This window comes from Mauremys reevesii, linkage group 10 (assembly GCF_016161935.1).
Source record: "Mauremys reevesii isolate NIE-2019 linkage group 10, ASM1616193v1, whole genome shotgun sequence".
Classification (NCBI taxonomy): Eukaryota; Metazoa; Chordata; order Testudines; family Geoemydidae; genus Mauremys; species Mauremys reevesii.
Window position 1 is genome coordinate 39,047,152 of NC_052632.1, and position 15,787 is coordinate 39,062,938.

At 50.0% G+C, this 15,787-nt stretch overlaps 1 protein-coding gene across 6 annotated transcripts in view; it reads right to left on the reverse strand.

Annotated features, from left to right (window-relative positions):
- Positions 1 to 15,787, reverse strand: part of SHF (Src homology 2 domain containing F) — a 66,571-nt gene that overhangs the window by 5,507 nt on the left and 45,277 nt on the right. For 3 of the 6 annotated variants that reach the window (XM_039493093.1, XM_039493097.1, XM_039493096.1), the window contains 2 exons: positions 8,630 to 8,783; positions 7,493 to 7,612 (listed from right to left, as the gene is read on the reverse strand). In XM_039493093.1, coding sequence (XP_039349027.1) covers positions 7,493 to 7,612; positions 8,630 to 8,783 — 274 coding nt within the window. Of the gene's footprint in view, positions 1 to 7,488; positions 7,613 to 8,629; positions 8,784 to 13,860; positions 14,088 to 15,787 lie in introns of those variants that run through there. The other 3 variants (XR_005585835.1, XM_039493094.1, XM_039493095.1) reach the window with 3 other exon arrangements.

The window sequence follows — 15,787 nt, forward strand, 5'->3', positions numbered from 1 at the left end:
ACCCTGATATTCTATGATAAAAGCCCTGGGCTCAGCCCTGCTGGGTTCACAACAGGAGCCGCTGGCAGCACGCCCAGGGCAGTGAGATGGCTGGAGCCCTGCTCCCCCTCCAAAGAACAGCTCTGGGACAAGTGTTAGCAACACAGAGCTGCTCACTGCCACCTGGCACGCCACGGCCCTGCTGCTGCCAGTCACACTGACTCACTAATGCAAGCAGATCAGAAAGACACCAGAGTCCTCCTGGCACGTGGGCACACTGTGGCCAGCTCTGATATTCCAAGCAGCTGAGCAGGGAGGGAGTGACCTGGAGTTCAACTCCCCTGGGGGGCTCCTTCCCCTGCCTGGCCCCGCAACAGCCAGAACAGAACGCAGCTTGGCAGAGTGGCTTTATTCTGTACCCCGGCCTGCATGATGGCACCATCCCACAGCACTGGATGGGGCTGGGCAGGGCTGCAGCCTTCCTCACGCTAACTAGCTTCACTCCCCCCTCGCAGGACCTGGGGAGATGCGCTGCCCCATGCAAAGACCAGAGGTAGCCCCCTGCACCATTTGATTGGCTTCAGGCTCAGGAGGCCATCACTGGCAGGTTTTTCGTGGCTGCCTGTTCGGTGCCATTTGCTCACACTCAGGCCCCGTGTCCCTCCATTCAGTAGGCTGGGAGATTCCTCTGACTCGGGGCACTGAAGCTGTATCAGAAGCAGGCAATCTCGCAGGAGCTGGCATTAGCCCTGCAGCGTACTGCAATGGCGCAATGCATGGGGCCCAATGGAGGGAGATGGACATTGCATGTGAAGCCCCTCGCCTCACACACGATGCCCCCTAGCTCTGTCACGCTCCAATCACCACACTGGCCCCACCTACCCTGCAGGGCTCATGCAGTCATAGATTATGAGGCCAAAAGGAACCATAGTGATCATCTAGTCTGACCTCCTGTACAACACAGGCCAGAGACCAGCCCCAAAATATTTCCTAGAGCAGAGCTTTGAGAACAGCCAGTCTTGATTGAAAAACTGGCAGTGATGGAGAATCCACCACAACCCTCAGTAAGTTGTTCCAGTGGTTAATGACTCTCGCTGTTAAAAGTTTACACCTTATTTCCAGTCTGAATTTGTCTAACCAACTTCCAGCCATTGGATGGTGTTAGACTTTTCTCTCTCTGCTAGATCCAACTACCCATTATTAAATATTTGTTGCCCAGGTAGGTACTTATAAACTGTAATCAAGTCACCCCTTAACCTTCTCTTTGTTCAACTAAACAGATTGAGATCCTTGCATCTATCACTAGAAGGCAGGTTTTCTAATCCTTTAATTATTCTCATGTTTCTTCTCTGAACCTCTCTCCAATTTATCAACATCCTTCTTGAATTGTGGGCCTCAGAATGCACGCAGGATGCCAGCAGTGGTCACACCAGTGCACAGGTAAATACACAGGTAAAATAGCTCCTCAACTCTTACTCAAGATTCCTAGGTTTGCACATCCCAGGATCGCATCAGATCTTTTGGCCACAACATTGTACCGGGAACTCATGTCCTGCTGATTATCCACCACACCCTCCAGATCTTTTTCAGAGTCACTGCTTCTGAGAATAGATTCCTCCACCCAGTAAGTATGGCCTGCATTCTTTGTTCCTAGATGTATCCATTTACATTTAGCTGTATTAAAACACATCATTTGCTGATGCCCAGTTTAACAAGCAATGTAGATCACTCTGTATCAGTGATCTGTCCTCTTCATTATTTACCACTCCCCAATTTTTGTCCCATCTGCAAACTTTATCAGTGAGGATTTTGTGTGCTCTTCCAGGTCATTGGTAACGATGTTGAACAGCATAGGGTCAAGAACAGATCCCTGTGGGACCCCACTGGAAACACATCTGCTCGATAATTCCCCATTTAGAGTTACATTTTGAGACCTATCAGTTAGCCAGTTTTTAATCCATTGAATGTATGCCATGTTAATTTTATATCGTTCTAGTTTTTAAATCAAAATGTTATGTGGCAACAAGTCATATGTCACACAGAAGTCTAAATATATTATGTCAACATTAATATCTTTATCAACCAAACCTGTAATCTCATCAAAAAAGACATCATTAATTTGACAGGATCTATTTCCCATAAACCCATAATGATTTGCATTAATTACATTACCCTTCTTTAGTTCACTATTAATCGAGTCTCGTATCAGTTGCATCATTATCTTGTCCAGGATCAATTCAGACTCACAGACCTGTAATTACCTGGGTCATCCTGTTTACCCTTTTTAGTAACTGACACAACATGAGCTTACCGCCCTATGCTCCAAGACTTATTGCAAATCAACATTAAAGGTCCAGCAACCTCCCAAATCAGCTCTTTTCAAACTCTTGGATACAAGGTATCTGGACCTGCTGATTTAAAAATGTCTTACTTTAGTAGCTGCTGTTTAACATCCTCCAGAGATACTAGTGGAATGGAAAGAGTGTTCTCACCACTACATGATGAGACTATATCATGTTTTTTCCCCAGATACAGAACAGAAATATTTATTGAACACTTCAGCCTTTCCTGCATTATTATTGATAATTCTACCATTTCCATTTAGTAATGGACCATTGTCAGGATTATTTTTGTTCCAAATATTGTTTTAAAACAACCTCTTTCTTATTGTCCTTAACTCTTCTGATTTTGCCTTATGTCTCTTGGCTTCCCTTATCAATTTTCTATAATTCCTAACCTCTGATTTATATTCATTACTATCTTTCTTCCATTTTTTTTATATAAGCAGCTGTGAAAATATTTTTATTTTTTACAGCTGCCTTCACTTTCTCTCTAAACAAGGTTGTTTCAGCCTTCTTTCTTCAATTGTGAGATTGTGGCTTTTGGAGCATCTAGTCAGGTTTTTTAAATGATTCCCGATTTTCAGTCATATTTTTCTGATTAAATTCTTCCTCCCAGCTGATTTGGCTCATAATTGTTTTCAGCTCTGTGAAACTGACCCTATTAAAGCACCAAATATTATATCTATCCCACTGGTCTGAACTTTATTTTGCTTGCACATTATAAATATGATCAAGTCACGATCATTTACACCTAAGCTACCATTAAGTCTTAGTTCTGTGATCAATTTCTCTTGAACTGTCAAGATGAGGTTTAATACAGAATCCCCCCATGTTGGCTATAACACTTTCTGAGTTAAGAAATTGTCATCTATAATGTTTCAAAATTCCAAGGATATTTTAGTACTGGGACCATGAAACCTCCAGTATTCATCACTCAAACTGAAGTCCCCCATGACCACCAAGTGTTATTCCTACACATTGCAGATAGGTGCATAAGGAGCCAGTCCTCCTGTTCTCTAGCGTGATTTGGTGGTCTGTTAGCAGGCACCAACTTATATCGCATCTTGTGCTTTATCTATTAAGACATTGATTCATAAGTATTTAAGATCATTTTTTTCCCAAGATATCAGTGACTCGGAAACAGATGCCAGTTTTGACAGAGTGCTCCCCCCCTCCCCTTTTGCCCACTTGAGCCGTCTTGTATAGGTTATAACTGTTGATTTTTAACATTCCAATTGTGTGACTCATCCCCCCAGGTCTCAGTAATACCAACTAAAATCAAAGTTATGCTCATAAATGCGCAATTCCAATGTCTCTTGTTTGTTTGCTCTTTGGTAGAGTGGTCCAGCGCCGCTCTGCTCTCTCTGCCGGTCACCCGGCAGAACTCTCAGTCCTGCTGCTTTTCCTGCCACGAGGCACAGCAGCCAAGGGTGAGGGGAGGCAGGTTGTGGAGCTAGAGTTACTTTGCATGGTGCCATGGGGTTGCGAAAGCACCTGCTGTAGAGATGGGGAGCGAGGCTGGGCAGGGAGCCCTCCCCCACGGAGCCAGCACTGGGTGCTTCAGATCACTCTGCCCTGACACCATCATGGCTGGTGGCATCAGAGACCCCGATCCAAGCAGCAAAGCCAGCCCACAGGCAGGGATGCTGGGGTGGAAATAGGGAGCCCAAACACTGACGGCAGTGAGTCACTTCTGGAAGCACCCCCCGCAGTCTCCTGTGAGGCCAAGGAGTGCAACAGATCATGTGCTGGCCACTCTGCCCTGGGCTGCATGCAAGGGAGGGAACTGAGCACTTTTGAGACGTGCTGTTAAAATACCACAGCCACCTGTCATAAGAGCGGCCATGCTGGGTCAGACCAATGGTCCATCCAGCTCAGTGCCCTGTCTTCTGACAGTGGCCAATGCCAGGTGCCCCAGAGGGAATGAATAGAACAGGTAACCATCAAGTGACCCATCCCGTCGCCCATTCCCAGCATCCGGCAGTCACCTAGCGCATGGTTTTGTATCCCTGACCATCTAGGCTAATAGCCATTGATGGACCTAGCCTCTATGAACTTACTGAGTTCTTTTTTGAATCCAGTAATAGTGACCCGGGTAACTACAGGCCTGTTAGTTTAACATCTGTAGTATGTAAAGTCATGGAAAAAATATTAAAGGAGAGAGTAGTTACGGACCTTGAGGTCAATGGCAATTGGGACAAATTACAACACGGTTTTACGAAAGGTAGATCGTGCCAAACCAACCTGATCTCCTTCTTTGAGAAAATAACAGATTTTTTAGACAAGGGAAATGTGGTGGATCTAATATATCTTGATTTCAGTAAGGCGTTTGATACGGTACCGCATGAAGAATTACTGGTTAAATTGGAAAAGATGGGGATCGAAATGAAAATCCAGAGGTGGATAAGGAACTGGTTAAAGGGGAGACTGCAGCGGGTCGTATTGAAAGGTGATCTGTCGGGTTGGAGGGAGGTTACCAGTGGAGTTCCTCAAGGTTCGGTTTTGGGTCCGATCTTATTCAATCTGTTTATCACTGACCTCGGAACTAAAAGTAGGAGTGGGCTGATAAAGTTTGCGGATGACACGAAGTTGGGAGGTATTGCCAATTCAGAGAAGGATCGGGATATCCTCCAGGGAGATTTGGATGACCTTGTAAACTGGAGTATTAGTAATAGGATGAAATTCAATAGTGAGAAGTGTAAGGTTATGCATTTAGGGATGACTAACAGGAATTTTAGTTATAAGCTGGGGACGCACCAGTTGGAAGTAACGGAAGAGGAGAAGGACCTCGGAGTCCTGGTTGATCGCAGGATGACTATGAGTCGGCAATGTGATGTGGCCGTTAAAAAAGCTAATGCGGTCTTGGGATGCATTAGGCGAGGTATTTCTAGTAGAGATAAGGAGGTGCAAGTCCCGTTATACAAGGCGTTGGTGAGACCCCATTTGGGGTACTGTGTGCAGTTTTGGTCTCCCATGTTTAAGAAGGATGAATTCAAACTGGAACGGGTACAAAGAAGGGCCACTAGAATGATCCGAGGAATGGAAAGCCTGTCGTATGAAAGGAGACTTGAGGAGCTTGGTTTGTTTTCCTTAACCAAAAGAAGGTTGAGAGGAGATATGATTGCTCTCTTTAAATATACCAGAGGGATAAATACCAGGGAGGGAGAGGAATTATTTCAGCTCATTCCAATGTGGACACGAGAACAAATGGATATAAATTGGCAGTCGGGAAGTTTAGGCTTGAAATTAGATGAAGGTTTCTAACCATCAGGGGAGTGAAATTCTGGAACAGCCTACCGAGGGAAACAGTGGGGGCGAAGGACCTCTCTGGCTTTAAGATTAAGCTTGATAAGTTTATGGAGGGAATGGTTTGATAGGATAACGTGATTTAGTCAATAGGTCAATAACGTGCGACCACTGGTAATTAGTACCGAGGGTCAATGTTGGGATATTGAAAGTCTTTTTCCTGAGTGTCTGGCTGGAGAGTCTTGCCCGCATGCTCGGGGTTCAGCTGATCGCCATATTTGGGGTCGGGAAGGAATTTTCCTCCAGGGTAGATTGGCAGTGGCCCTGGAGGTTTTTTGCCTTCCTCCGCAGCATGGGGCAGGGGTCGCTTGCTGGAGGATTATCTGCTACTTGAAGTCTTTAAATCAGGATTTGGGGACTTCAACAGCTGAGTCAAGGGAGAGAATTATTTCAGGAGTGGGTGGGTCAGCTTTGGTGGCCTGCATCTTGCGGGAGGTCAGACTAGATGATCATAATGGTCCCTTCTGATCTTAAGTTCTATGATTCTATGATAGTTTTGGCTTTCACAACATCCCCTAGTAATGAGGTCCACAGGGTGACTGTGCATTGTGTGAAGAAGTATTTCCTTTTTTTGTTTTAACCCTGCCGCCTATTAATTTCATTGGGTGACCCCTGGTTTGTATGTTATGTGAAGGGGTAAATAACACTTCCTCATGCACTTTTTCCACCCCATTCACAGCGTGCATGCTGCAAGTGACAGGCCCAGTCACAAGGGAACTCAGCCCCCTAAGACAGTGGCTGTGCGGGCAGATCCAGGGAGCTGTTTTGGCCTGGGCTATCTTGTAGGAGGCACTGCCCAGACCCCTGTTAGAGTGGAAATAAGGGGTAAATTTTTAACAGAGAGAATAATTAAACATCGGAACAACTTACCAAGGGGTGTGGTGGATTCTCCATCACTGACAACTTTTCAGTCAAGTCTAGATGTTTTTCTAAAAGCCACCTGGCATGGCTCCCTCTCCACCCAGCACAGGGCTGAGCTCACTGCCCCAGAGGACGGCTAAAGGGGTGGGGTGTTATAACGGAAAGGCCTGAGGAAGGCGGGGGAGGGATGCCAGGGATGATTTAAAAAGCTGTCTGTGTGTGCACATCCATGTGTCTATGTGTGTGTGCACATGTGTGTCTCCATGTGGAAGTACATGTCAATAATAACAATACATGCTCATTCATTCGGACCTCCTGCTTTACTGAGCGTGTTGTTCTCTGCTCCCTCCCTACTCTTTACACCCATACCGCCATCTGTTCTGGGGCTTCCTTCACTCCCCAGAACAGCAGCGCTCCCAACCTAGGATGCAGTGTTCTGGGGTGTGTGCATGTGTGTAACGAAGTAGGAATGTTCTTAATGTCTTCTCTGAATACTGTGTGTGTGCCTCAGTTTCCCCTATGTGTTACTCAGGTGTTTAGGTGGTGAGATGAGTGTGTGATCATTGCAATGACCCCTAGAGGGCAGGTGTGACTGCTGGCTTGCCTGAGACACTAGGTGCCGCTGGTGGTATCCGTGCAGAAAGGCCCATCCTGCAGGCATGAAGCAGCAACTCTCCCGGGAGCTCACTGAGCCATGTGCAGATAGCACTGCTCTCATGTGCCTCCACACACCCAGCCACTCTGAGACAGCGCCGCCCTGGGGACAGCTGCCAGCAAAGGGCAAGGACAACATCACAGGAAAGGGAAACAACAGTCTGGCTTCCTCTCCCCTCCCGCAGCCCTGTGCCTGCTGCCTCCCCACACAGGGCACGGATGCAGCCTGGTACACACAGCAGCATCCTGGCCAGCCACTGATCCTGCAGCCCACTCTCCCGCCCCGTGCCCTGCCCCAGCACTTCCAGTGGGGGAAGGCCCTGCCCGATGGCCTGGCCAAGCACACTCACTTGAGGGAGAGAGAGAAGTCGTTCTTGCTGGTCTCGCTGTTGCGCACCAGATAACTGGCCTCCTTGCACAGCCTCAGCAGGGTCTCAGCATCCGTCCGGCTGATCGCCCCATGGTACCAGCTGTCAGGGGAGAGAGAGGCTGGCTCAGGGGCACTGCCCAGGCATGGAGTGATGCGCTGATGACAGGCAAGCCAAAGCCATAGCAAGCAGCAGGAGCAATTTGCTGCAGAACACTGGGATTCTCTGCATGGATCTTGCAGCAGCAAGATCAGTGAGTGCCCCGGTGGGTTCTTAAGCATGCTGATGCCCAGGCCCTGTGTAGTGAGCTGCGCAAGTGGGGGGAGAGCTCGGGGGCAGCAGACTGGGAAAGGCTGGGGAGAGTGCCACCAAGCTCCAGGAAGGATGGATGGGTGGCTGGCAGCGCGACTCTCTAGTCTCACAACAGGCTGAGGGAAGGATGCATGGAAGGGGACAGGCTGTGAAGAGGAGTGAAGGGGAGTGCTGGGGTTCCCAGGAATAGAGAAGAACATGGAGTGGGGCTGGGCATGAAAGGAAGTGAAGGGGCTATGGAAAGATGTGGGGGGAAAAGCAGGGCAGGGCAGCAGGACATGCGGGGGGGAGCAGGGCAGGGTGGCAGGAGTGGAAGCACGGCAGGGCAGCTGGACACGGGAGGAAATGGGGCAGGGCGGAGGGACGTGGGATGTGGGCAGAGGAGTGGGACAGGGCGGTGGGAGGCAGGGGGAGCAGGGCAGGACAGCGGGAGAAGCAGGGCAGGGCAGCGGGAGGCAGGGGGAGCAGGGCAGGGCAGCGGGAGGCGGGGGGGCAGGGCAGGGCAGGGCAGCGGGACATGGAGCAGGAAGGAAGGAGGGCAGGATGGCGGGAGGCAGGGAGGAAGCATGGCAGGGAGTCAGGGAGAAATAGGGCAGGGTGGCGGGACACGGGGGGCAGGGAAGATTAGGGAGCATGGCAGAAAGGCCACTGTTAGGGTTCCCTTGTGCTTAGTCATGGTCCCTTGGCCTGGGGAGTTAGGGGCCAGCATGACAGATTAACAGCCAGGCCAATGCCCAGAGGCCAGGCCCTCAGGAGCAGCAGGCCAGTTGGGGTGCTGGTGGCATCCCTGCCCGGTACAGGACTCACCACTGGCTCTCCAGAGGCAGGGTGGGGTTGATCCTCTCCCCGAGGGCCGGGCTGGGCTCTGTCTTGGGGTTCCCACTCACGTGTCTGTTCGCAGTTCGGGCCTTCTCCTCCCTGCTGGGTGACGAGTGGCCATGCCCTGGCCCCTCACAATGGCCTGGAAGAGACAGACGCAGTGTGAAGGGGCAGCTGGCACGCCCTGGGTGCTGCTCCCCTCCCGTGTCCTGCTGCCCCGCCCAGCTTCCCCACAGGGCCGTTCTGGGGCACTGAGCCAACCTGCCAGTCCTGGCTCACAGGCCCCAGTGGGGACAGCATTGCTGGGCATCCCCTGCACACCAAGTGCTGCACCGAGCCTGGGGGCATGAACCCCCATACAGGCCCTGGGGCACATGTATGCCAGTCCCCATGGAGATGTGCTGCAGAGGGTTCTGGCTGGGGAGGAGGCACATGCTGCCATTATCAGCCTCCCTGCAGGCACAGGGGAGACACAGGCCCTGCACAATGCACCACCGAGAGGGTGCAGTGCAGCTGTCCCCCGTGTCAGGTGTGCCCTTGCTCTAGTTTCACACTCCTGTCTGCAGCAGCGCCTGCACCCACATTGCAGTTTGCACTGGAGCGAGGGAGTGAGCGCCTGCAGCCTGAGTAGCACCGTGTCAGCATGTGGTCAGCATGGCACAGTGCGGTGCGCCAAGGAATATCGCTGCTGAGAGGCTCCTGTCTGAGGGGCATTGACTCCACGCAGCCTGGCTCCAGCAAGGAGAGGGCTGGTGCGGCTTGGGATGCAGGGGAACGCAGGCTATTGGGCAGGGAGATTAGTGCTGGCACTGTCTGGGCTGGGTGGTGAGCTCAGACCAGGGCTCCGAAGCAGGAAAGTGTGTGGCTGGCTGAGGAGAGGGAGCATGGGAGGGAGTGTGGCAGGTGGACTGAGGCACAGAGGCCATATTTCCCAAGGTCCCACAAGGCCTCACTGAGGTGATTGGTGGAAGGACACAGGAAATAGTCCCAATACCATCATTAAAACTCTCCAGTGCTCTCTTCAGGGACGTTTCCTACCCACTGCAAGGCCCACCCAAGTGGCAACAGGGAAACCTGGGCAACGTGCAACTCACCCCGCTCAGTTCCCCTCAGAGCGCAGGCTCCATGGCCCTGGGCACGGACAGCAGGAACCAGGATCTGGGCCAGAGTCCCAGCACAGGAATCTCCCTACCCAGTGCTGCCCACAGCCCCAGGTGCTACGCACAAGCAGCGCCCTGCCCTCCCGGCCCCTCAACACAGCCACACCCAGAACAGCGCATCCTGGCTGATCTTCACACAGCCCCACAGTAGGGTTACCAGATAGCGACTGTGAAAAAACTGGACAAGGAGTGGGGGGTAATTGGAACCTATATAAGAAAAAGTCCCAAAAAACGGGACTGTCCCTTTAAAAATGGGACATCTGGTCACCCTACCCCACAGCCAGCTGAGCTCCACACAGCCCCCCCCCCCCCCCCCGGTGACACCTGCCCAGCTGAGCTCCACACAGCCCCCCCGGTGACACCTGCCCAGCCCCACAGCCGTCTGATCCACACATCGCCCCACAGGGAGGCCAGCTATGGGTAGGGTGACCAGATGAGAGGGAGAAAATATTGGGACACATGGGGGGTCCGCCGGCGGAGGGGGAAAAAAAAAAAAAAAGGTGAGTGCTGCTGCGGGAGCAGCGAGAGGGAAAAAAAAAGGCCGAGTGTTGCCAGTGGACCAGCAAAAATAAATAAATAAACAAACAAATAAAAAAGGCGAGTGCTGCCGGTGGAACAAAATATCGGGACAAATTGTGTCCCGACCAAAGACCTAAATATCGGGACAGTCCCGATTTTCTCGGGACGTCTGGTCACCCTAGCTATGGGGCTTGTCTATATGGGACACTCAGGCAAGTTGAGCGACATTGCCTGGTGCTGTGCAGTCAGGGCACAGTAACCCCGGAGGGGGGGCAGGGGAAACACTTTCTGTCAGCAGTCGGCAGCCACAGTTTGCTACAGCATCCACAGAGGGTTAATGCGCAGCCACTGCGCCAGAAGCTTATTCGCCCTCACACTCCTGAGTGTCCCCTGCCGGGCTCTGCCGGAGCCAGCGTGCAGAACAGACCTGTGGCCAGGGCTGGCGCAGCCCACACAGCACAGAGCAGGCCGTGGCACTGGCACAACACTGCAGGGATCCGCAGCTGCCAGAGCCACCAGGCCCCCCCAGCCTGAAATGGTCACTAGCTCCCTGCCTGGGATGCACTGAGCCCCCTGCTCACCCTCCTCGGGTCATGCTCCCTCCAATTGCCCTCAGCTCCTGTGATAAATGAAGGGGGTGGGGGAGAGCTTCCATTTATGGACACCCAGCCAGCCAGCTAGCTATAAAATCCCTGTTAGTAGCTGTTCTCTACTTGCTTTACCTGTAAAGGGTTTAAAAAGTCCATAGGTAAAAGGAAGGGAGTGGGCACCTGACCAAAAGAGCCAATGGAAAGGCAAGAACTTTTTAAAATTGGGAAAAAACTTTCCCTTTGTCTGTCACTGTTCTCCGGAGAGAGGGGACAGAGCAGAGACAGGGCTAGAGCTATGCTGTAAAAACATGTGGGCCAGGTATGAAAATCACCAGATCATAACTAGAAACGACTCATTTGAAACCCCAGCTATGTAAGCAGATCAGAAAATATCTAGGAAGACACAATTAGGTTTATCTATTTTATTTCTTTATGGCTTGGAGCTTTTGTTTTGTTTGTAACCTTTAAGCTGGACCTCAAGAGAGCTATCTTGATGCTTAATCCTTGTAATTTTTTTTTTAAATCTAGCAAAAAGCCTAAATTCCAAATGTATTTTCTTTCTTTTTTGTTTTTAATAAAATGTACCTAAGAGGTTTGTGCACATGTTGTTTAATTAGCTGGTGGCAACAGCTGATTTCCTTTGTTTTCTTTCTCAGCTCTTCAGGGCTTGAGGGTACCCCACAGGAAGGAATTCCCAAGTGCACCTTCCTGCGCTCTCAAAGGGGTTTTGCACTTGGGTGGTGGCAGCATCTACCCATCCAAGATCAGAGAAGTTGTGACCTTGGGAGTTTAATACAAGCCTGGAGTGGCCAGTATTAATTTTTAGAATCCTTGCAGGCCCCCACCTTCTGCACTCGAAGGGCCAGAGTGGGGAATCAGCCTTGACAGCTCCCCCAACATAGTTCAATTCCACAGCCCCCTCTAGCTGCACTCGCCGTCTATGGCTTATCCTCTCTACAGCCCCCTCTGGCCACACTCAACCCACACAGCCCCCTCCAGCAGCGCTCACTCCCCACACCTCCCTCCAGCCACGCTCAACGTCACAGCTCAACCTGCCCCTCCCCCTCCGGCCTCGCTCCCCCACAGCCCTCTCCAGCCACATACACCCCACCCACACAGCTCATGCCCCCCACAGCCCCCTCCAGCAGCGCTCACTGGGCCTGTGTTTTTGCAGCAGTGAAGCTGCAAGTGAAAATCACAACCACAGACCGAAGCTGCATTTTCTCTCTTTGCTGTTCTTTTCTCTCCCCCTTTGTGTGTGTTTCTCTTGTTCTGTCTTCTAGGAAGCAGGATCAGACTTTAACCACAGCAGCAATGACAGCTCCAGACCAGCTCAACTAACTTCTTCTCTGTCCCCAAAAGGACAGTTATTACCAGCTTTGATACCATCTAAGAGACTGCCAGACACGGAGGTTTCTTGCTAAAAACTCTCTCCAGTGAAAGGGAATAAGGGATGCTAAAATGAAAGCCTGATTTAATATTGAGAGAGACAAGGCGGGGGAGGTAATACCTTTTACTGGATCAACTTCTGCTGGTGAGAGAGACAAGCTTCCGGGGTACACAGAGCTCTTCTTCAGAAGTTGGTCCAATCAAAGATATTATCTTTACATTTCAAAAGCTTTAACTGTTTTTCCTTCTTTTTTGTCTCTTTAATAAAAGGATAAAAAGGATTTTTAATGGTGCTTTTGCCGTGGTACGAAGTAGGCTGAGGTCTCTTTATCCCCACACCCTGAACCTCCTTTGATGCTGTTTAATGCTGGGCAGTGGCTGGGTTAATACCTTTGCCTCATATATTCCAGCTAAATCAGTGGTTCCCAACCCACGGGCTGCTTGCGACCCAATCAGCACACAGCTGGGGCCTATGGAACATCCTCGGGGCCATACAGGTAGTGCGGATATATATATAGTGTGGCGCTGCGGCCCACTTAACACACAGAGAGCTGCGTATGTGGCCCACAATGGTAAATAGGTTGAGAACCACTGATTTAAATCAATACAACAGGTCCCCCAGGAGACCTACCAAAACTCATGGGCTTTGTGTCCTATGCCCATCTGGAAGCCTGTGCCCCACGACACTCTGGGGAGCGCCCATTGCTCCAAGCCAGAGGATGAGTAGGAGGGAGGGCAGGGCAGGGCAGAGCCATGTGCGGTGGGATGGGTATGTCCAAGTGGGTGGGACATGCTCTGAGTCCCCCTCTGCACTGCAATGGCAGTGAGGGGTGGAGGTGCTGCTGCGCTGTGGGGGTGGGAGGGGTGCATTAGGGTTATCCCTGACCTGCCAGCTGGGTGCCTGGAGCCAGGATCTCAGCTCCAGGCACTCCCAGGAGCCCCTGCTGCCTGCTCCTCACTGGCAGCCAGAGCTGCTGAGAGTGTCCCAGTAGCTTATGGGCCTTGGGTTATGATATGCTTGGGAGGAGGGAGGACCTGTCCCGTGACCTGCTCCCAGCAAGATCATTTTTCCCTCTAGCCTTGCCACATGCAACTTTGCCCCTCCCATAGCGTTTCCCAATGCCCCCCCAAAGATCATTTCCCAGCCCGTCACTTTGACCGTGTCATCCCCGTCTTTACATCCCTCCACGGGCTGCCCCGGCTCTACTGCATGAAAAATAAGCTACCGGTCTTCACTTTCAACGCCCTGCACGACCTAACCCACCCACCTGTAGCTCTCACTCTCTAGCAAGATGATGCCAGGCTCCATCGCACCACTTGTTACATTTTCACACAAGCTGCTTGGTGCCCCTTTTTCTTTGGAGTTTGTGATGGAATTACACCCATGTGTTCACACCAATATAATGATCTTTGCACACGGTAGCATTTGAAAACTCAGCATTTCCTGGTCAGCGTCACCTCAATAAAATGTGTGTGGCAACATTGTATGTGACGTTCTAAGATTCCCATGTGTGATGTTCAAAACTCTCGCAGCACCAGGCCTGTCTTGGCCCAAGGAGTGTGTGTTTGCCTTAATTTGCATTTAAACAGCCTCACCAAGCAGGAAGGGAAAACAAAGGAAGCTCAAAACAGGTGAAAAAGAAACAGCAGGGAACATCCTTCCACACCAACTCTGTCTCCTAGTGCCCCGCTGGAAATGTTTTTCAAGAGAGGGACTGAATCTATAAAAAGATGGGGGCAAGCACCCCAAGAGACCCTCCTGCTCCCTGCCCATTGCATTCTCTGCACCTGAGAAGACAAAAGGAAACAGCCGTTGGACTTGGAGGTAGGTGGTTACTGACCTAAAGAGTTTGGTCAGTAACCTTGATGGAAGCATGTGGTGAGAGATTTTGCTTGAATTTAATATAGTTTGTTAAGTTAGGGCCTAGGACGCATTTTATCTTTATTTTTTCTTTAACCATTTCTGACTTGTCCTCACTTTAAATCTCTCTCTTTGTAGTTAACAAACTTGTTTTACTGTTTTATCTAATCCAGTGTGTTTAAACTGAAGTGTCTGGGTAACTCTATTTAAAATAATAAACTGGTATATTATTCCCTTAAACAGATTTGAAATATGTGTATTGTCCAGCAATTACACATAGACACTCAGGGCGTGACTTGCACGCTGAAAGGCTGTTTGTGAGTGGCCCAGGTGGAAGCCACTTCAGCAAGGCATTTCAAGGCACCCCAGGGTGCAGGGCAGGAGTGACACAGCCTCCCACTAGTCTGGCTGTCACAGAGTAGCTCCCCATAAACACCCCCTCCTGAAAACTCTCCTTTGTCATGATGCCTACAAAAAACTAGACAACAGTCAGGCCATGGTGTGCCGAGCTCAATATCCATCATGCTGACTAATACACTGTTTCCTTGTGCTCCCTCATTGATCTGTTGGTATTCAAAGTAAGATATAAGTGGGAAAAAGGGGGAAATGAAACCCATATCAATTAGAATTCAGCAACAGCAGAAAATTAACAACTGAAGCTAAGGGCATTAGGGAAAAATCCATGGCTGGCAGGGGTAAGGACAATAAGTTTTTAAAACTATACTAGCAACAATGAAATCCTAGCACTGGTACGGGCCCATTGTTAGCTGGATATGGGAACATTCTTTATAATGCGACAGAAGAGGCAGAAGCAGTCAAGAAATATTGCTGCTCTCTCTATTTGGAAAGAAGCAGATTGACCAAATACTTTCTAGTCCATTAGTAACCAAGGAGGATGCTATATAATATCTACGTAGTCCTGCCTTGAGTGCAGGGGACTGGATTAGAAGACCTCTTGAGGTCCCTTCCAGTTCTACGATTCTACTAGGGATAAACATTATTAAATTAGCACGTCTGGATCACTTGAACCCCAGAGTTCCAAAAGAGCTGACTGAGGGGATCTCTGGCCAGCTGATGTTCATTTTTAATAAATTTTGGAACACTGGGGAAATTCCAGAAAACTAGAAGAGTGCTAATGTTGTGCCAGTATTCAAAAGTGGCAAGCAGGATGAGCCAGGTTTCTACGGAATGGGTAATTCTGCCAAATGAAAGTTATATATCAAAGAACAATGAGTGCAGGCCATGCCTACAGAATGGGGGACGATATCCTAGAAAGCAGTGATTCTGGAAAGGATCCAGAACGTGAGCTCCAAGTGTGATGCTGTGGCAAAAAGAGCTAATGAGATCCTGGGATGTATAAACAGGGGAGCACTGAGCAGGAGTAGAGCTGTGATTTTTACCTCTGTACGCAGCATTAGTGAGACAGACACTGGAATACAGCATACAGTTCTGGTGCCCACATTTGAAAAAGGAGTTTGAAAAACTGGAGAGAGTACAGAAAAGAGCCACAAAAGTAATGAAGGATGGAGAAAATGCTGTTCAAGGAGAGACTTAAAGATCCCAATCTTCTTATCAAAAAGAAGATTGAGAGGTGACTTGATTACAGTGTCTAAGTACCTTCCTGGGG